At 55.1% G+C, this 19,899-nt stretch overlaps 6 protein-coding genes across 6 annotated transcripts; 3 read left to right on the forward strand and 3 right to left on the reverse strand.

Moving 5' to 3' along the window:
* Positions 1-903: 903 nt before the first annotated feature.
* Positions 904-3,376, forward strand: LY79DRAFT_648050 (MBOAT family protein; the record flags this gene model as incomplete). The annotated part of the gene is made up of 5 exons (XM_060562501.1): positions 904-1,162; positions 1,233-1,300; positions 1,381-1,959; positions 2,022-2,883; positions 2,942-3,376. The coding sequence occupies 5 exons, from the start codon at positions 904-906 to the stop codon at positions 3,046-3,048; spliced, it is 1,875 nt and encodes a 624-aa protein (XP_060416725.1). The 3' UTR covers positions 3,049-3,376.
* LY79DRAFT_90717 (uncharacterized protein) lies at positions 3,266-4,719 on the reverse strand. Its single transcript, XM_060565203.1, has 2 exons — positions 4,346-4,719; positions 3,266-4,164 (listed from the first exon to the last, which is right to left on the reverse strand). Exons 1-2 carry the CDS (start codon positions 4,451-4,453, stop codon positions 3,445-3,447), a joined length of 828 nt encoding a protein of 275 aa, XP_060416726.1. The 5' UTR covers positions 4,454-4,719; the 3' UTR covers positions 3,266-3,444.
* A 6,912-nt stretch (positions 4,720-11,631) lies between these two features.
* LY79DRAFT_588362 (uncharacterized protein) lies at positions 11,632-13,897 on the forward strand (the record flags this gene model as incomplete). Its single annotated transcript, XM_060560907.1, has 2 exons — positions 11,632-12,624; positions 12,695-13,897. 2 exons carry the CDS (start codon positions 11,632-11,634, stop codon positions 13,895-13,897), a joined length of 2,196 nt encoding a protein of 731 aa, XP_060416727.1.
* A 363-nt stretch (positions 13,898-14,260) lies between these two features.
* Positions 14,261-15,625, reverse strand: LY79DRAFT_90760 (uncharacterized protein). Its single transcript, XM_060565204.1, has one exon. The coding sequence runs from the start codon at positions 15,497-15,499 to the stop codon at positions 14,624-14,626; it is 876 nt and encodes a 291-aa protein (XP_060416728.1). The 5' UTR covers positions 15,500-15,625; the 3' UTR covers positions 14,261-14,623.
* On the reverse strand, positions 15,523-17,105 carry LY79DRAFT_588363 (F-box domain-containing protein; the record flags this gene model as incomplete). Its single annotated transcript, XM_060560908.1, has 2 exons — positions 15,523-16,653; positions 16,710-17,105. The coding sequence occupies 2 exons, from the start codon at positions 17,103-17,105 to the stop codon at positions 15,523-15,525; spliced, it is 1,527 nt and encodes a 508-aa protein (XP_060416729.1).
* Positions 17,106-17,874: 769 nt separating this feature from the next.
* LY79DRAFT_510539 (mitochondrial carrier domain-containing protein) lies at positions 17,875-19,189 on the forward strand (the record flags this gene model as incomplete). The annotated part of the gene is made up of 2 exons (XM_060554174.1): positions 17,875-17,989; positions 18,045-19,189. 2 exons carry the CDS (start codon positions 17,875-17,877, stop codon positions 19,187-19,189), a joined length of 1,260 nt encoding a protein of 419 aa, XP_060416730.1.
* Positions 19,190-19,899: the final 710 nt, after the last annotated feature.

Below are 19,899 nucleotides of genomic sequence, written 5' to 3' on the forward strand. Positions count from 1 at the left end.
CGTGCCAGAATTGTGTTTAGACGCCACAAGCAAGATATTGAAAGGATAGTAAGTAACATCGAGGGGAAAGTCTCGTGCTATCAATGTCTCTGTTTGACGTTGGTAGTGGCAGCTATCGGCCTCACCTCGGAGCCGAATGCGAAATGTAAATAGATAGGGGGTATAGGGATTATCTATTCTACTAATGATGAGAAGACATGCATACTAGGTACTTTACCTCTCTCAAGATATCCAATTTGTACCTCCTTCAAATGGGGAAAAGAAAAAGAAAACACCAAAAAGACACTGTCTGGGTTGAACGGAGCAACGGTACCTTGCATTCACTAAACGTGCTTTTGTTATCTGCAATTGGCCAGAGCATTTCTGTAGCAGTTGGTACCGAGGCATGGACCCTGACCCTCCGTCGGGGGGGGGGGGGGGGGGGGGGTTCCGTCGATCCTCCCGGCCGACTGGGTGCTGACTCCGTTGGCCAAAGGAGAAAAGAATGCCCCGATGCCCCGGCCTTGCGGGCAGTGCAGCTAAACTAGCAATTGAGCTGTTAACAATGTGGGCCCCGCCGACCCTTGCCCAAAGCTTAGGCTTAGCAGGGAGTTTTGCGCTACAAAAATAACGCCCCCCCGTCGGGACACTTGGGGACAGAAATGCAAAGTCCATCTGGGTGAACACGAGACCACACTGCAACCTCGTTTTCCAATCTCCCACAACGGCGGTCCCCTTTTCCCATCCATCTATCCACCGACTACGTTCCTCACGACTAGCTTTGTTTGGGCTTCTTTATTTCCAAACACTTCGTCGACAATGATCTAAGAGCACCCAATCGTTAGCTTCTTTCCTCCTTACAGCCCCCCTTTCCGCGCGCACCAGCAGCTCCCTCTCCTCCCCCGAAGAGCTCGCGCCGCAGCCATGGCCGCCCTCCTCAGGTTCCTGAGGAGCGTCTATGACCTCGACAACCTCGACACGCGTTTCACCAACGCCTCCTCCGTTCCCTACAAGACCGTCGTCGAGGCTCGCGCCGACCCCGTGCCGAGCAAGGAGTCGCCGGCTAAGGTCCGGGTCCACGCGCAGCCGTCGAAATGGAACACCCCCGAGTACTGGTTCTACGTGATCTTCATCGGTGGCATCGTGCCGTACATGTTCTGGATCGCCTACGAGGTCTCAAGACGTACGTTGAGACTCCCTTTCCAGATCAAGTCCCGAGGAGTCTTTGCTGACGCCCAATTGCTCTTTTACAGCCTCTGACCCCCGCTATCACAAGTACGAGCGCTTCCTCTCCGAAGGTTGGATCCCGGGTCGCAAGATCGTAAGCCGTACCTCGTGACGGGAACCCCCTCCCGCACCCCTAACGATGCCATACCCGAACTCACACGTGGGATCTTCTAGGATATATCCGACCCACAATACCACACCTTCCGTAAGAACCTTCCATTCATGGCCATCCTCTTGACCTTCCACCCTCTCCTGCGCAAGCTCTGGAACGCAGTCTTTCCTGTCCCCGCCGACCTACATAAAAAGTCCGTCGCCGAGCAGGGCGCTGCCCGCCTCGAGCAGCGCGCCTCCTTCGACTGTCGTTTCGCCCTAGTCTTCCTCGTCGCCCTGCACGGCTTCTCCGCCCTCAAGGTCCTCGCCATCCTCTACATCAACTACCAGATCGCCAAAAGGCTGCCGCGCCGCCACATCCCCGCCGCGACCTGGGTCTTCAACATCTGCATGCTCTTTGCCAATGAGCTGTGCCAGGGGTACAAGTTCGCCGCCATTGCGCGCCACATCACCCCGCCGCCTTCGGGGAAGAGCCTCCTCGACGAGGACCCGTTCCTCGTGCGCTGGGGAAGCTGGATGGACCACCACGGCGGGCTGATGGGCCGCTGGGAGATCCTCTTCAACATCACCGTCCTACGGCTCATCAGCTTCAACCTCGACTACTACTTCAGTCTCGACCAGCGGAGTGAGAGTCATCTAGAGGTGAGGCTAACATATTAACTCCCACTTGTTTATCCCTCTTCGCCAGCGCTGACGTCCCCAAGAAGAAGCAACTCGACCCCGCCAATCTCTCCGAGCGCGACCGCCTTGCCACCTCGGCCGCGCCCCAAGACTACTCCTTCCGCAACTACCTTGCCTACGCAATCTACGCGCCTCTCTACCTCGTTGGGCCCATCATGACCTACAATGACTTCATCTCACAACTCCGCTACCCGCCCGCCACCATCGAGACTCGTCGCACGATCCGCTACGCCGTCCGCTTCCTCATCGTTCTCTTCGCCATGGAGGTCATCCTCCACTACGAGTACGTCTGCGCCATCTCCCACGCGGGCCCGAATTGGTCCACCTATACGCCCGCCCAGCTCTCCCTCCTTTCCTACTTCAACCTCCACATCATCTGGCTCAAGCTCCTCCTTCCTTGGCGCCTCTTCCGCCTCTGGGCCCTCCTCGACGGCGTCGACCCCCCTGAGAACATGCTCCGCTGCGTCTCCAACAACTGGTCCCCAAAGTCCTTCTGGAAGGCCTGGCACCGCTCCTACAACCGATGGCTCATCCGCTACATTTACATCCCTCTTGGCGGCGCCAATTTCCGCTCCTGGGCTACCACCGTCCGTTCCATCGCCACGTACCTGCTCGTCTTCACTTTTGTCGCCCTCTGGCACGATATCCGCCTGCGCCTGCTCATCTGGGGCTGGCTCATCGTACTCTTCCTCCTTCCCGAGGTCCTTGCGCAGCTCCTGTTTCCGGCGAGGAAGTGGGAGGGCCGGCCAGACACATACCGGCGGCTCTGCGGCCTTGGGGCCGTCGCCAACGTGCTCATGATGATGATCGCCAACCTCGTCGGGTTCGCCGTGGGGCTGGACGGCTTGCAAAGCATCCTCTACGGCATCTTGCATGACTGGTCAGGTAAGTGTTCCCCCCTCCCCCCAACAAGCTTCGCGCGTACACCTAACCCGCTGTCCAGGCGTAACGTTCTTCATGGTTGCCTGTGCGTCACTGTACATGGGCGTGCAGATCATGTTCGAGATCAGAGAGTCCGAGATGCGAAGAGGCATCTCGTTGAAGTGTTAGACTTTCTCAACGTGGAAGTCCAAAAGGGAGCATTATAGCGAATCGTTTGTTTAAATACATAAATATATACATATATATGTATATATATATATATATTTGCACTACTTGTGCAACCGTCTTAGACAGGTGATGTACTGTGCTGCCACTACTTGATGTACCTCTCTCCTCTGGGTCGCCTTTTCAGTCGTGAGAGGATCATCGCATGGGACACAACAAGTCCCTGGGGGTATAATTAAGGGCGCGGTGCCCGCTCCTAGTCCTTCACCGTCAACCAGCAACCCTCCGCAGTCGTCATACGCTTTCACAATATATATATATATATATATATATATGCATCGTGCAGGTTGGTGGTTTAGATTCTCCTTGTTCAAAAAGCATCCCAATTTCCCATTCACCTCAGTTCTTGGAGTTGATGGTACCCAGCTCGGTATCGTGGCTGATAAAGTGCTGCTTGGCAAACTTACCGTCCATGCCCAGCTTCTTCTCCGTCACCCACATCCTCAGCCAGATGAGGCCTTTAACGAGGAGGTATAAGACGATGCCGGCGATGGCGATGCCCACGATGTAGACGACCACAGTGCCGCTGCCATGATTCTGGATGTCGAGAAAGCTGTACGTGTAGAAGCCCTGGGTGTAGTACGTCACGTAGGCGAGGGCGAGGTAGAGCGCCAGGACAATGACGAGCCAGAGCAGGTGCGGCCACTCAAGCTGGGCGGCGGCGGTGCGCGGGATTACGATCTCGAACAGGGCGAAGGCCGAGTTGAGGCCGTGCTGGGAGATGTTACTCCAGGCGCTGAACTCGTCGGCGTACCACGGCGCCTGGTAGATGATGGCCCAGTACACGACGGTGACGATAAACGGGTAGGTGGTGACAGTGGTGTAGTAGAAGGCGTGCAGTGCCTGCAGAGGACGCGGGAAGCGTTCGAGCAGCGGGCTGCCAGAGCGGGCGTAGGTGAGAGTGTGGATGGCCGAGATGAGGAAGTAGAACCCCAGGCCCCAGTAGGTCAGGACGGTGAAGTAGGAGAAGCTCTGGCCGACGGCCTTGCAGCCGCCATACTCGGGGCGAGAACACGTCCAACCGATGACGAAGAAGCGGACGACAAAGATGTAGAGACTCTGTTGCAGGCGGTATTGTTAGATCATGATTCACCGAGATGCGCGGGTGGATGAAATTGCGCAAACGCGCGATTGGTGCAACCATGGGGAACGAACAACCGAGACAACTAAGTGGCGACACTTCGACACATGCTGGAATAGTGCCCGAGTTGGACAAATCTGGAAGGGAGCAAAGACTTACAATGAGCGCGCGACAAGCGCCCAGCTGATAGGGAGACAAGAGCCAGGAGGTTTCGAAACGATGAGATGGATCCCATAGGCCCGTCCCGAGACGGAAGGCAGCGAGCATCGTGGTCTGCCTCGTGGGGTCCCGCGACAAAAAAGCCTTTGGTACCTTGAATTTTCTTGTTCTTTGTGATGATGGAATTTTGGAGTTGAGCCAGAACTGCGGGCAATTTCGAGAACGAACAACGAACCTGAGAGGGAGGGATTTGAAAGGGGCGGTGGCTTGGCTTACGGCATGGGTCGTTGGGTTGCAGGGGTGAGCGCGGCTGGCCCGACAAGCGCAATCACGTCGCTGCTGGGGTGGCCTGGTTCCGATCCTGAGAATGATGGTGCTGGGCTGTGGTCGCTGCGATATGTGTTACCACCTGCCGAATGTGGCTTGTGAATGCATATATGGCCTTGAAGCTGCACACGTGGGGGGTCCAGCAGAGACGGAGCTGGGGTCAACGGTAAATGCTGTAACGCTCAATGCGTAAGTAAGTAATCCGAGATGATTGATTGGGTGGGCACGGATTGCGACGACACGGTGAGGGATTCAGCGGCCTCTGGAGAAAGTGAAGTGGCCTCTTGTTTTTCTGGGTCCAGGGACGTGTTCCTTAAAGAGAGTCTTGACCGTTGCTGCAGTTAGCCGGAGATGATGCGGGGCGGGGAGGTACGGGGCAGGACGATACTGACTAAAAAATAAAAATGAATGGAAAGAACAAAAGAAGAAAAAGAAGAAAAGGGGGGAGGGGCAAGGTGAGGGACGCCGAGGGTCACGAACTTGTCTACAGGTACTCCTCCTCATCTTTGCAGGATCGCGTCTACTCGCCATTCTGGATGTGTACGGATACACATGGGCTCTTGACTGTGCTACCGCGCTGCATGCATGGCTGGCGCCTGTAGGATGGAGGAGGATGAGCCATGATGAACGCTAGGTGTGGCTAATTTTGGCTTGAAAGATTAGTCGCGTCTCTCATCCAGTACCAACAGCCAGCGCCAACTTGGTCAAGGAGGGGAGTGGGTATGCAGCTAGCCACCCGTTCGCCAGCTACCTACGCTGGAAAGAAGTGTGAGATACCAAGGCTGAGGCATATCCAAGCCATTGTGGCTTGGAATGGCTTGAAATCCCTCTGGCCTCTCATGCAACTCGTCACGCCTTTGCCATTCCCTCGGTACCTAGAGACGCGCGTGTTGCGGGGTGAAGCTCATTCATGCAGGAGCAGGCGAGGCAGAGAGGGTTTCTTCGCAACTGGATATAAGCAGATTGTAGATGAATCCACCAGATGATCCGGCCGTCGATCAAGAACTTGTCCAGGGCCAAGAGTGCCTTCCACAAGGGAACCAATTCAATTGCCTTGCAGCCCGCGCTTGTTGTGTAAAAACGGCTCAATCGTGGGTGCCCGTCATTTCCGCGCTTGCGACACCAATGTGGTCACCACTCGCCGACCCTTGGTGGGGGAACCCAGCAAAGAAGCAATCAATCCTGGATGGAGACCGGAGGAGCCACAGTGTAGCCATATTATTGACAAGTGAGTAACACCTTGGCCACGGCAACACGGAAGCAGCATCGTGCAAGTCCCACCCAGGCCCTGCAGAATGTGGTCCATCTCGCGTCGTCATGCTCGTCGTCTTGGAAAAGGGCCCCCATCGCCCATCTTCCTATGTCGTATTAAACTAGTGTATACGTAGTACTTACTCGTCTTTTTTGAGATGTGGGCTGGTAATCATCGAATGGACCAATATTCCGTCGACCTAATATTGGCTATTGCCAGAAGCAGGCAGCATCAGTCATCAATTAAGAAGAAGCCTTGACCTGACTCGGTTTGGGCCATTCATTGGTTTCTATGAGCCACAATGGGCCGCACAGCAGCCACCGCTCTTCGCTTGTGATAGGCCTGGACGGGGGGGAGGACAACAACTTATCAAGGCTGAGATTGACAGCCCCAGCTCCTCGGAGAGTGAAGCTTCTCTTTGTTGGATGGAGTTCTGGAGCGCTACCTAGGTAAAATTTTCATCTTTCGTAGTTGGAACGGCTGCCAGCACAGACGAGGTTTATGTTTAGCGCTAGGGGTTTTCGAACGAACTCAACGGGGCTCGTCCGTTCATCTCGTCTCTGTCTCTGATTCCTCGTCTCTTCTCATCTTTTTCCCCCCCGGTACAGCCACACGTCAGGGATGTCGTGACCAATCCTAAACGGCGGCCGATGAAGCTTGGGGGGGACGGGGGGCCGTGAGCCCAAACTGGTCGGTGTGGACGCCAAATGTGCCATTTCATCAATACATAAGGTCCCCCCAGGGGATCGGCCAAAGGGAGCAAGCGGGCTCTGAACGGGAGATGAGACCGATCGATCGGGACAGTGAGCCTGTGTCCACAATTGCAAATGAGGCGGGAGAAGCGAGCCGTCGATGCGATCTCGTGTCAAGCAGCGACAAAGAGACGGTGAGCGTCGCGAAGCGAATTGGTCGGCGGTTTGAGAGTCAGGAGGCGTAGCCTCGCCGCTTCACCAGAGGCCGTGAGGTTGGAGACTAGGCACGTCGGCAGCTGCCACTCCCACTGGCGGGGCATACATATGTGTGCAGTAGTGTAGATGCCGTTGTAATAAAAGATGCACCTTGGATAATGTAGCAGTTGAGGAATTGCCAATGTAGTTGCCGCTCGGCGACGCGTGCAGTGCAGTCCTGGGCGGATGATGTAGGACGATTCGGAGGGGCAATCTGGTGATAAGAAGCAGAGCCAATTACAACGCTTTCTTGGTTGTACTAATGGCCCTCACCGCACAGAGGTCAAATGTGAACCTCGCTGGACAGTGGTTTGCTTCTATCTGCGTGTTTTGCTTGCCTGTGGAGCTACCTACACCGTAGGTAGGCTGGACTGGACTGGGCTGGGCAAAAGGCAGCCAGCGCAAATAGAGTCTACAGACAAGCTGATACCGTATCCTCTCATCAAACACGAAGTCCGCACAGGCCATACGCTAGTCCCATTATAACAGGCGGTCAACCTACCTACACACACACCCACCCATATAACCCTAACCCTTGCCACCTACCTGCTGCTGACGTAAATGAATTCCTGCATTTGCCACATCTAGATCCCTGTTTCTGCCAGCCCGCTTACCCCTTTCCAGCAGCCTGTGGCCTGTGCGGACTTCGTGTTTGATGAGAGGATACGGTAGTGTCCCCCCCCCTGTCAACCCGAGAGTACCGTGCACGATACCAGCGATAACAGCAATAAACCTTATATCCTAAAGGCTGTAGGTTCAAATCCAGTTCAAGTCCAGTTTTCTTAGATTTTTTTAATTCCAAAACGGCTCCGCCGGGGAGGGTTGGAATGGTCTAACCCACCCTACTTCCTACGCTGCGCTCCGGGTCGGGATGGGCCAAGACCATCCCTTTTGCCTCTAAGATAGTTGTGTTATCACCTGAATCCACTGTCTGCTGGACTCTGCATAGACCAGTGTGCACGGTACTCTCGGGTTGACAGGGGGGGGACAATATCAGCTTGTCTGATTCCTCGCGCAAATACGACGCCAGGTTCCTCAGACCCTATTTTTATTTTATCTTATCTTTTTCAACCGTCAAAAGAAGAAAAAGAAAAGGCGCCTCTTCAAGAGCAAGGTTGCAGAGAGGAGTCACATGCCATTCCACATGGACACCCAATGGCAGGTCGAGCGGAGCACGACGGCGTTAAAGTCGATTTGCGTACAGAGTACCTAGGTACTATATGTGATATCTACATAGAAGGTAGATCAAGAGACAGGGAGAGAGGGGCGGGCTCTCGCACCTTAAGGCCCGATCAAGTGCCCCTGTTGCCTTTTGATCCGGTCACATGGGGTCGAAGTATTAATTGGCCGGATGATGCTTACTGGAATGGGGTAGAGGACGGGTGACGACGACGACAATAACCTCTGCCCCCAAAGCATGCATGCACATCAGCTTACGAAAGGAGGACGAATGAGGAGGGGCGCAACGAGACCGAGTCCCAGACTGGCTGCCATCCGCAGGGGTTCAATCCCCATTGGGCCTCGTCCCTGCACCAAGCAAATAGTCTTTTTTTTTTCTTTTCATTTTTTTCTTCTTTTTTTGGACGGGTGCTGTGGGCTGCGTCTCCAGGTGCAAATGTTGCAGTGCTTGGTGGCTTACGAAATGCAGCGCGTGACAACTGGGTCAATGGCGGCAGGTCAGTTTCTCACAGTGAACATGGCACGCATGAATCGCAACTCGATGGCCATGTGTTACGGGTTCGCGCTGGTTGCCGGCCTGCCAAATACAATGTGCGTACCTAGGTAAACTGTGCTAGTGTGTGTGTATGTGTTTGTGTCGGTGCAATACCTACCTACCTAGGTACCTTGGTACAGATACACTAGACGGATACCTTTCCCTCCACGTCTGTAGAAAGCTAGACATGCCTTCCACAGGAATCTCATCGGCGCAGGCGGCAACAATGGCAGCAGCGCGGCGATGGTGTCCCAGACATGCGAGTGCCTAGACCGGCAGCAGATGTAAGGCAAGGGATAGAACGAGAAGTGGACGAGCATTCATTTGGTTTACTTCCTTTTCCCTCTTCCTTTTTCCTTCACTGGACGGGAGAGTGGCAGCCACAGCATCTGCAGACACCGCCGTATAGTGTTTAGTATTTGGTGACAGGAGTCAGTGCCTAGTAGAGCCGGAAGCATGTCGTTGTACTTTACTCTGTCTGTACGGAGTACCATCGCCTTATCCTTATCGTTGTAAGCTTGGCAGCCCAACATCCGGGATGGGGGGCAGACGACGAACGGGGCCGGTATACGGAGTAGGTCGGCCACAATAAGGCGATCACACCGCGGAAGTTGGTGGTTTTTGGCGTGCTTCGTTGCGCTGCGCGCATCGTGACAGCATCCGCGATCCCTGAACCTGAGTCTGCGCCTAAGCGGGGGTATACCAAACCCCGTCAGAATGCAAAATGCAACGCTGCTGCGACGTGACATGTAGTTCCAGGTTCAGGAAGTCCTGCCACCGTATGTCATGGATGCCGAAGTCCAAAGCCACTGCATGGGCAACTGAGAATGAGCGAGGTGAGACTCATCAAAGTTGGTCTGGGGTTCTGGGCCGAGGGACCCTGCGGCCAAGTGGTGGTATGGGACTCGTTCTGTTCAGGGGTTTGTTTGGGTTGGAGCCAAAAGAAGACTAAGTGCGAAAAGGGGACTGGCGACATGGGGTGAAGGGGAATACTCGATGGTGGTGGTGCATGTTGAAGTCTCTAGTCTCTCTCCAAGGAGGCGGTGGGCGGGCGTTGCTAGGTTCCACCCTCCTCGGCTCGCCGGGGGGTTAAATGGAGGCGCCTACTAGTACACTACTGCCTTAGAAGGAGGTAGTGTAGGTAGACGAGTGATGCGATTGCCAGGAGAGGGAGATTAGCTGATTGGAATGGCTACCCAAGATGGCGAATCCCGTGTGCGCTGGGCTGGTTGTCCAGATGAGCGAGCTATGGGCGACCAGAGGAGAAGCGAAAAGAAGGGAAATAAACCCAAGGGACAGTAATGGGAAGTTGCACAAAGAAACAATATGACAAAGACAACCAACAAAGGCCGCGCGCGGATGGGACACGCAAGGACGTGTTCCCGGGAGGAGGGGAAAGGGAGCACGGCGAAGCGATCGTCCCCCCGTTCGTCTCTTTCTTAGCTGGCCCCCCGCCGTTACAGCGGTGGTTGAAACAGTCAAGTACAGATACATGTGACAGCAAGTACCTGAGGTAGGCAGGTATCTCCCACGCACAAACATCAGGAAATGTACGTGCCAGTGCCAACCAACAGCACTACCGGTAGGTCGATATTCATAGGTACACAGCAGCACTTGATGTCCTCTTTCTCTTTCTCTTTCTCTCTCTCTCTCGTCGCATGTCGAAGCCCTGGTGATGGCCATAAGCGACAGGTTGACGCCAAGCCAGAATGGAGGGCTCTAGATGGATAGATAACCTTACAGACGGGTACCGGGAATTGTGGTAACTACGGTACCTTGTCTCACAGGTTTAGAGTGCACCTACTGTATACCTAGCTAGTGTCCATACATAAGTATCCGTAGTAGCTTAGGTATGTGGTATCTGATCTGCCCTCCTGAGATCGTGTCCATCTCGGGTAGGGATACCTGAGCTCATGTATCCGTACCTGAACTGGCCTCGCTCCGTACCTTGCACCACCACTTTAGGCAGTCTCCCCATGACGGATACACTCCTCGGTATCCGTACAGTAGCGTCAAAAGATATGTACATTGCTCTTTTCCTTTTTCCTTTCCCACCACCACCACTACCTGCCCTGGTCGGTCTTGCCTTAGTGTACCTTACTCCCCAGCATTCGAGCCATTCACCCACTCTCTCATTCAACCTAGGGTTTGGCGTTGCTGTCCAGGGCATCCCTCCTCTCTATCCATATTCCAGCCAGAGAGCAGCTTCTTTCTTTGCTCTATTATTTCCTTTGCGCTTTTTCTTCAACCTCAACTGGAAGCCCTTTTCATTTTCCAAACATCCCCAAGAACTCCGACCTCACTGTACATCTCTCTCGCTCACCTCGCCCTTTTTTCCCTCCCTTTTTTTCTTCTTTTTTCTCCCCCCCCCCCCCCCCCCCCCCTTCTCTCATTGCTGTCGTCGACGCGTCTTTGCCGTTGGGGCCGGTCGAGCCTCGTCTGGAATGCTCTCTTCTGCCCTCCCCGCAAGTGTCACCCAAAACTAAGCCTCCGCTCCCCCCCCCCCCCTCGTCCATCGCTTGACCCTTGCAATTCTTCATCTTTTCGCTTCCTAGTCTCAACCAACCTAGGCCGTAATACTAATACATCCCACCTCGCACTATACTCTATACCTTGCCTGCTCTAGCCTTACCTCCTTGTTCGCTCTCACCCACCCTTCTTCTACCACTACGACGACTCGACCCCGGATCTATTCTTACTCGCTCCTCTCCTTCTCAGCCCCCTCACCAACCAGGGGCTATCCTGCCTGTCATGTCTATGTGCGACTGCTGAACATCAGCCTTCTTTTCTAACTCTCGCGCGGCTGCCTCTTTGCCCAACCTCGACCTCTATTCCTCGTCTCCGACCGACAACCGGTTCTCCCTAAGCGCCCGCGTCGCACAGCGTCCTACATTGCGCGCCACCAGCTTGGCTCCTCGCCCTGCCACATCCTACGATACCGATTATCCTCCGATACGCCCGCTTCGTCGAGCGGCTGTGACAGTCGTCGCACACCAATGCTTTCTGCCGCTCGTCGATAGCTCCCGCTACGCAGTTCCTGTACGCCATGGCTACATCGACCGGCTTTCCGCGCATGTCCTTCGGGGCCAGCAATAGCCTCGACTTGAGCCTAGGTCTCCCCGTTGTTCTCTTACCTCCGTCAGACAGCCATCCTTCACCCATCTATGAGAGCGATGAGGATGCTCAGCGGACGCCCACCACGGCAACCGGGCCCCGGATCCCAGAACGCAGCATACGCCGAACCAACCCCGAATCCCCAACACCGGGCGGTCCCAAAGTCCCTCGCCATCCCATTCCGTCAATGCAAGCAGCCTTTGCCGAGTCGTTTCTCGAGGTCGCTGATGGTAACCCATCCGACAAGCCAAAGCTCAAATTTGCCGACGCAAAGGGCCGTCGCGAGGAGCTCATCAGTCAGGAGCGCGATGACGATCTGCCCGATATGCGTTGGCGATATCGGCCTGGCCAGCGAGAGCATGAGCTACAAAAACTTATGGCTCAGATATCCTTCGGTGTGTACTTGCTGCTGAATGGCATGGCCAATAGCGCGGCTCAGGTTGTTAGCATCTTGCAGGGACATATCGACGAGGTGGACGAGTTTCTTGAAGTGGTCATGGAAGACTTTGATCAGGCGACCAAGGATCTCAAGGAGAGGATCGAATATCTCCGTCTGCCCATGGAGAACATAAACGCCTTTGAAAAAATGCTGGAAGATCGTAAATTTCGACTCGAGATCGTTCAAGGAAACGAGAAGATTGAGCACATCGTGGCCCGCACCAACGTCCAGCTCCAACAGTACGACAACGATGTGCAGCAGGGCTTGGCCGCAACCAAGGAGTTCGCCATTTACCTGGGTCACCAAAATGCGGGCACTTGGCGTCAAGATCGCTCAGACGTTGTTGACATTTACACTGCCATGAAGGGCAACACCGAGGGCTGGTACAACGCGTTCGTGGAGTTGCAGACTCGTGGCAAGGAGCTGAACTCTCTGGTCACCAAGCTTGGGATAATGGTGGCAGAAATGAGTAATAAGGCCGGCGAAGTAAGTCGGAGAACCTGGGTGAGTCAAAGCCTCGCGTGTCATCGCTTGCGCGATGCTGACAAGATTGCAGGCCAGTATTCCCCCCTTCACCTTACCTTTACAAGGTGCTCGAACTGAAGAAGCCGCGCTCAACTCTCCGCCGTCCTCGCCCCCTTCCTCCAGGGCTGTGAGGCGGTCAACCCTACGCGCATACAGCGTCAGCTCATGCGCCACGTCTTTTGACTTTGATATGCCGCTGCAGAGACCATCACCGGCCGCTTCTCCAAGCCAGCAGTCATTTGAATCACATCAAACGTCATACTCGAACAAGACGACGCACTCATTTCATACCACACGCTCCCAGAGCACTTCAAACTCACAAAAGTCATCGCATTCCCACGGAACCACGCACTCACATGGTAGCACGCGCACAAGCAATACTATGCGCAGCACCAGTGGGAGTGCACACCCGACCACACCAAGGTTGACATTGGAAGCGCCCGATGGACCTGTGTCGGAGCCTATGAGTGATGTAGAGGTGGAGGTGACCCTGGATGATGCCTCGCTTTACATCCTCCAGCCACGAACGTATACCCCGCAACCCCCGGAGCCTATCCCGTCACCTACCACGGCAGAATCAGACAAAAACCAGCCCCAGCCAGAAGCGCTCATGCTGTCAAAGAGGACCTCGCTTCGGCAACGTGTCTCGTTGAAGACGACTCCACCCGAGTCCATCCTGATTCCGCCGCCAGCGAGAGATCTTCCCCATACTAGGCAAGAATCTTCTCAAGAGTACCAGGCCCCGGATTCGGCTTATGGATCGGATGTTGAACAACGGCCGCGTTATCCCACGACCAATGAGCTTTCTCCCCCGGTATTGCCACCTGTGCTACCTTCTCCGCGGTCCGAGCATCAATACTACCGCCCTGTACAAGCAAGTCCTCACTCTCCGCTACAACAGAGGCCACTCACTGCGGGTGCGCAGCCTAGGTCGCCATACGAAAGTCACCCTGGGTACCATTCCGCACACCAGAGAAATGCGCCGTCTCGTCTTGGGGGCGCAAGTATGCTGAGCACAGTCACCACAATGACATACGACTCGAAAATGACGGCCAGTGGAGAGAAACGACTCAAAAAGAAGCGCAGCGCCTTTGGCTGGTTGAAGAAAGCCTTCTCTCTCGACGAAGAAGAGCGTCTGATATATGAGGCGCGACGACAGCAGGAGGTTCCCAATATTTACTACGACAGCAGAAGCCCCAAGTTCCTGGACGGAAAGAGGGTGACGCCACGGTGAGACGGGCAGGTCTGATCTTAACCGCCCTGTCAGTCATATTCCTGCTGTCACATCTGAACAGTTTCACGACGCCACACCAACCTGTGAGTGCCATGTTGTGATCTTCACAGCACTCTTCTTCTACAGAGAGGTCTAGCATTGATGCCCCGGGCCACTTCTGAGCATTCATCATTGCATTTAGGCGCATCCATCATCGCTATTTGCTTAACATGATATTTTCTTGCTTTGTCAAGACATCGTAAACACATGGTGTACTTTTTATATCTATCTATTCACATCACTTGGGATAAGGGACCCGCAAAGCGGGAAAGCAAGGGAACAACAACACCAGCATTCTGCGAGGTGTCGGGGCGTTTTGCCATCAATGTAGCGATTTAGCATTCTGTCTGACACATTTCACAAGTCACATTTACCTTCCACGTCCACTCATGGGCCGTAATGTATGATCAATAAGAATCAAAGGCAACAGCAAAAAAAAACGTCTAGCCGGGTTTACATGAAAGACCAGCTACTTCGTGCGCTCTGCGTCGTCCCGTTCATCCTCCCAAGGAAGATTCACGGGTACACATCATTTTAAGCGAGTAACACTTGCCAGCTTTCCCCAACATGCAAAAAGGAAGCAAGGCGATCTTGCAGACAATGTGTACAACAAATCCCCTCCTGAACTAATAACTAGACTGAAACCCAAAACCTACGTTTATCCAGATCTCCCGCAGTATGGTAAGTTCAGTCCGATGTCCCTCCCGCCCAGCAGTCGTCGGCGCGACGTGTAAGTCTATGATATGAAGCTCGATCGATGAATTTGCAGACGCTGACTGGCTCATGTGGGTGACATACGGTAGGATCAAAGATTCCAAAGGGCTGACGAGGAAGCTGACAGTTAAGGAAGACAACGTCATCGCCACGAACCGGGCGTGCTGATGTAAGAATGGTGCGCTTGCGGGACACCCGGGTTTGTATCATGTAGCTCGACGTCGCGGCGCCTGAGACCGAGGTTCGAATCGAGATGAACAACGCGTAGGGCCTGTTCAGGGAGAGAGCCGTCCTGCATGAGCAAGTTCGCGCTGGAAGGCGAGCCTCCCGAGCCCCAGAGCGCCCTCGCCAAATCCCGGCGAAGCAGCGACTCGCTCGAACAGGCAACCCCAAGAACGCCGTCAAGACCCATCGATACATGTCGAGGCCCTCACCCCCGGTCTCAAGGTTCTCATCATGGAGGCGGGCTAGTTCCGCACCCAGGCGTTCCACAAGATGGCGTCGATCCGGCCCCACGTGTCCGGGTGTACGGGCCACGCCGGGGCGAAGGCCAGAGCTGAGGCGATCTAGAGGACGGAGACGGAGGACTCGATGAAGGCGGTCGTGCGAACCGTGGAGCTCGTCAGGCGATGGGAGCGGAATTACGACCGAGCTGAAGGTGCCGTTGCCGGTGGCGCTGGGGAGCGATGGGTAGGCCAAGATCCGGAACACAGTGCGAGACCATCGTGAGGGTGGGAGGGTGTTGCGAAGAGGATAATTTGTAAGATGCTGCGGATATACGTTGTAGCAGGAATGGTATTTCCACAAGTTGCGGAAAATGAACAGCCCAGCTTTAACTTGGAGCTTCATTCGTCTACTGCGCGAGCGAGGACTCACTCCCCAATGCCGTAACTCTTAACTCTGCTGAAAAAGAAGGACTTGCTGTTCTTCAGCCCGAACTCGCCCAGGTCGTCCGTCACCTTGTTGTAGCTATAGAAACTCTTCCACATGAGCTTGGTGTTCCGTGCGCCCTTGCTCCCGGCGCTCCGCACCTCTAAATGCATCCTGTACGTGTACTTTGCCCCGACCCCCTCCGTCTCGATAAATAGATCGTTCTCGGTCTCACCAAGGGGCACGTCCGGGTGGTCCAGCGCAGAGGACATCCGCCACCGCCCGCGGAGGCCGTACTGCATGACGAGGGACGGCAGGTGGGCCGCGCCGCCGCCGCGGTGCTGCTTGAGCAGATCGCGGGTCATGTAGTGCACGACGCTGGCGGGCTCGTCGGTGGTGAGAAGGCTGATGACGGTGCCGTCGCGGAAGAAGCGTAGGTACCGGTAGTACGTGACGATATGCACAGGGGTGTTCCAGGTGATCTGGTTCGCGTCTGCCTGGCCGGGGCGGATGTAGTTGACGGTGCTGATGTAGCAGCCGTTGAACCGGATCCTCGGCCGGTGCCTGAACATGCTCTGCCATGAAGACGAATAGATCTCCGGCAGCAGCGCCAACGTCGTGGCCTCACTCTCTTCCCTACGGCGCTGTGCAAGCTCATCCATGCTGACGTACTCCAGGTCTCCCGTGTCTTCCTCTTGCTCCAGAGGCTCCCAGAAGACGCCCCTTTGCCAGTGGTAATGCATTCCAGCGAAACCAAACTCCGGGCCAAGACAGATGCGCCGCCAGATCTGCTGTTCGGTGGCGACAATGTAGGCAAACCGTTTGCACACCAAAGAAAGGCGCACAAAGTCCCCGACGTCGAGGACGGCCACGCTTTTGAAGATGTGGACCAGAATCTCTTGGGGCATTCCTGCGATTGGGCAGGGAGGCGCCGGATCTCCCTCCACCGGCGGAGGCGCTGCGGCCACGGAAAGCCCGGAAAAGCTGGCGATAAGCTCGCTCATCGTCTGCTGCTGCGTCTCTGGCAGCTTCCCCGCTACAATTGGTGCGCTTGACGCCGACGGCAGAGCCGGTTTTGTGGCGGCTGGAGGAAAGTGCTTCTTTCTGTATGCCAAATCCACCCGGCTGTCCATCTTCAATCCGGGGTTAGCTTCATGTCCCATCGAAGATGGAAAAGAGGAATACTGACCCTGAAAGCTTTGCGGTACAGCTTCAGACTATCGCCCAAGCTTCCGATCGCCTCCTTCTCCACAGCTGCCTCAAAGTGATCCAAGGCCGATACTAGCTCCTCAGCCTGACTGGGTGCGTGTTCCTCCAGAGCAGACGCGGAAGGTGAGTGTGAAGGTACCGGCTCATCAAATACCAGGGAGCGGGCATATTCCTCATCTTCTTCTACTTGGGGTTTCTTGGGCACCACGGCCCTTGAGCTCTCCACCAGGACGGATGATTTGGAGAATGACGGGGCCTTCTTTTTGGTTTGTGAAGTCTGGGGTTCTAGGACTGTCTTTTTCGTCTTGAGTTCCGAGCGCCATTGTTGCCGAAACGACTCCAGCTCGGAATCGAGCGGCGGCGGCTGGTCTGCCATAGTTGCGAGACGGACACGATGCTCAGGGAATACTGAGCTGTAGAGGGCCGTCAATGCCGTGAGAGCGACATGGGTGAGAGAGAACCTCGAGATTTACCAGAGTGCTAGTTTCGAGTGGTGATTTCGGAGTTCTTGATGCTCGCTTGTAAAAGTGAATCTGCGAGATGAGATGTAGTCGAAACCGACCACTCATCATCGACCTTGCGTTGTAAGCAGAGCACGCCGAGGTGTAGTCACTCGGCAAGGTCCCCACCGGCGTTTATCGGTGACATTTGGGGGGGCCACACCAGGACCAACCAATTGGGACGGGCGCTCGGTCCGTGACATCACCCAAACGGTTCTGAGCTCGGCTCGGCCAGCGAGGCGCCCTGGCGCGCGCCACCCAGTCATTTCATTATCTCCGGCAAAATTTTGGGGGAGGACCAGATGTCGGAGCGCGCACCCGATTTCGCAGTCATGACGAGCCGACTTTGGCGAACTGGGTAAGGTCAACTTCACACACGCATACACACACACACACACACACTCTCTCTCTCTCTCTCGCCTCCCTCTTCCGAGCAGGAACAAAAGGCACGTGAAAGCTTGCTTTTCCCCTCACCTACCAACCGTCATCCGCAACTTCCCTCGTTGCACTAAACAGCAGATGACTGCAACATCTTTTCCTAGCTCCGACCTCTCCGACCATGCAAGCTGGTCCGCAATGAACGCAATTCACCAGGCCACCGTTGGCCAGGACCACGACATATTCGATCCCGATGACTCTTTTCCGATGGCGCGCATAGCCCCGCCCCGGAATGATGGCGGCGGAGGAAGCGACGATGATATTACGGCGTCGCAGAAAATGATCTCGGCCATGTCGGGCAGTCTTTTAACATCGCTTTTAGGTGAGACCGTCTTCTGCGCCTCGGCCCGTCTGCCATTGCTAACACGCTCGCCCAGTGACACCGCTCGATGTTGTCCGAATCCGATGGCAATCCCAGAACGTCACGCCGCCTACGGTAGATTTCTCGCGACTTGCTATGACGACCAACAATCTGAAAACTTTCAACACGCCGAACCTCGGAGTTACCGCGTGCTGTCGAGAAGTGTTCTTCATGAACAATAGCTCTGAACTATGCATCGCAATGCCGAGAGCTGCAGAGGGCGTCGCGGCCGGCGCGGCCACCGATTGCGCCGTCGCAGAGGTTGAACGCAAGACAATCAGCTCGACCATGGACGGGCTGAGGAAGATTGCGCGGAATGAGGGGTTCACTAGCTTATGGAGAGGTCTTTCCCCGACTTTGCTGATGACAATCCCTGGAAACATCATCTACTTCACTGGCTACGACTGGCTGCGATACAACAGCAAGAGTCCCATCGCCCAGAAGCTCAACGAAGATACTGCCCCACTGGTTGCTGGCGCTGGAGCTCGGGTCCTGGCCGCAGCCGCCGTTAGTCCGATCGAACTGTTCCGCACGAGGATGCAAGCATCGACCGGCAATTCAACAACCGGTCATCTTGCGAACACATTCCGAGGCATACAGGAGATGGTCAACAGCAGTGGCTACACTTCGTTGTGGAGGGGGCTGACCTTGACTTTATGGAGGGATGTGCCCTTCTCGGGCCTGTACTGGTGGGGATACGAGACGATCCGCGGCAAGCTGACAGATATGCGAGAGACCCGCCGCGGTCGGACTCTAGAAACTAGAGGCTCGCGGCAACAGGTGCGGCGCCGATCTCAGAGTCGAGAGAATCACGCGGAAACATTGACGGACAGCTTCATTGCCGGTGCCGTATCCGGCGGTTTCGCATCGATAGTGACGATGCCGTTCGACGTGGGCAAAACCAGGACGCAGGTCTACCGTGACTCACCGCGTCAGGCGGCCGGAGCTAACGCTACCAAGGCGGCTGCAGCTGAGCAAGGCTCTATGGTGCGCTTGCTTTGGCACATATTTACGACCGAAGGAATCGGGGGCCTGTGGAAAGGATGGATCCCCCGGACTCTGAAAGTTGCTCCAGCCTGCGCCATCATGATCAGCAGCTACGAGGTCGGGAAGCGGACGTTCAGGAGCGTGAACGAGAAGGCCAGAGGAGATAGAGACTAATACCGAAGCATCGCGAGTCTTTTTTTATTCCAAGCATTACTGGGCGTTGAGCGGGCTGTTATTAACGAGTGGGAAGAGACCAGGGCCTGGAGTTAGCACGTCAAAAGGCACAATGTAGTGGTTTGGGTTAGACATGGCGAAACCAAAAAAGTGTATACCTATGTAGTTAAAGTGTAATGATACCACCCCCCCACCCCCCACAGTGACTTCCTTGACATTTCGATTTCTGAACTCTGGAGACGAACCAAGATGCAAGACGACCCGGAAGATGTGCGCTGACAAGACGCAGTGACCAATTATGTATGAACGAGGAAGCGCGCCTAGAGGGTTTGAAGTCACCATCTCGTTTCGTCCTAACAGTGGGGGACAAATGGCGGGATCTCAGGGGGCAATCCACTTCTCACCAAGTCGCCGGGGCCGCTGCAGGGCTGCAGCTCCTAGACCGCTTTCCGTCCCCTACAGGCTACCAACCACTTAAACCCGCCAGGACGCGTTAATTACTTTTTTCTTTCGCCGGTAGCGCGTCACCACGCGACGGTCCGCAGGCCGGCATTTCACCCTTTAAACCAAGGCTGAGAAATCTCGATTACATGCTTCGAGGAATCCAACTTCCTTTCCCCCACATTCACACCCATATCCACATCACATCTCTCCCTCTCTCCTCTTCACTTTTGTTCCGTTTTGCTTCTCATTGAACTAGACTGATAGTT

The sequence above is a fragment of the Colletotrichum navitas genome, assembly GCF_030913465.1.
Source record: "Colletotrichum navitas strain CBS 125086 chromosome Unknown LY79scaffold_14, whole genome shotgun sequence".
Lineage (NCBI taxonomy): Eukaryota > Fungi > Ascomycota > Sordariomycetes > Glomerellales > Glomerellaceae > Colletotrichum > Colletotrichum navitas.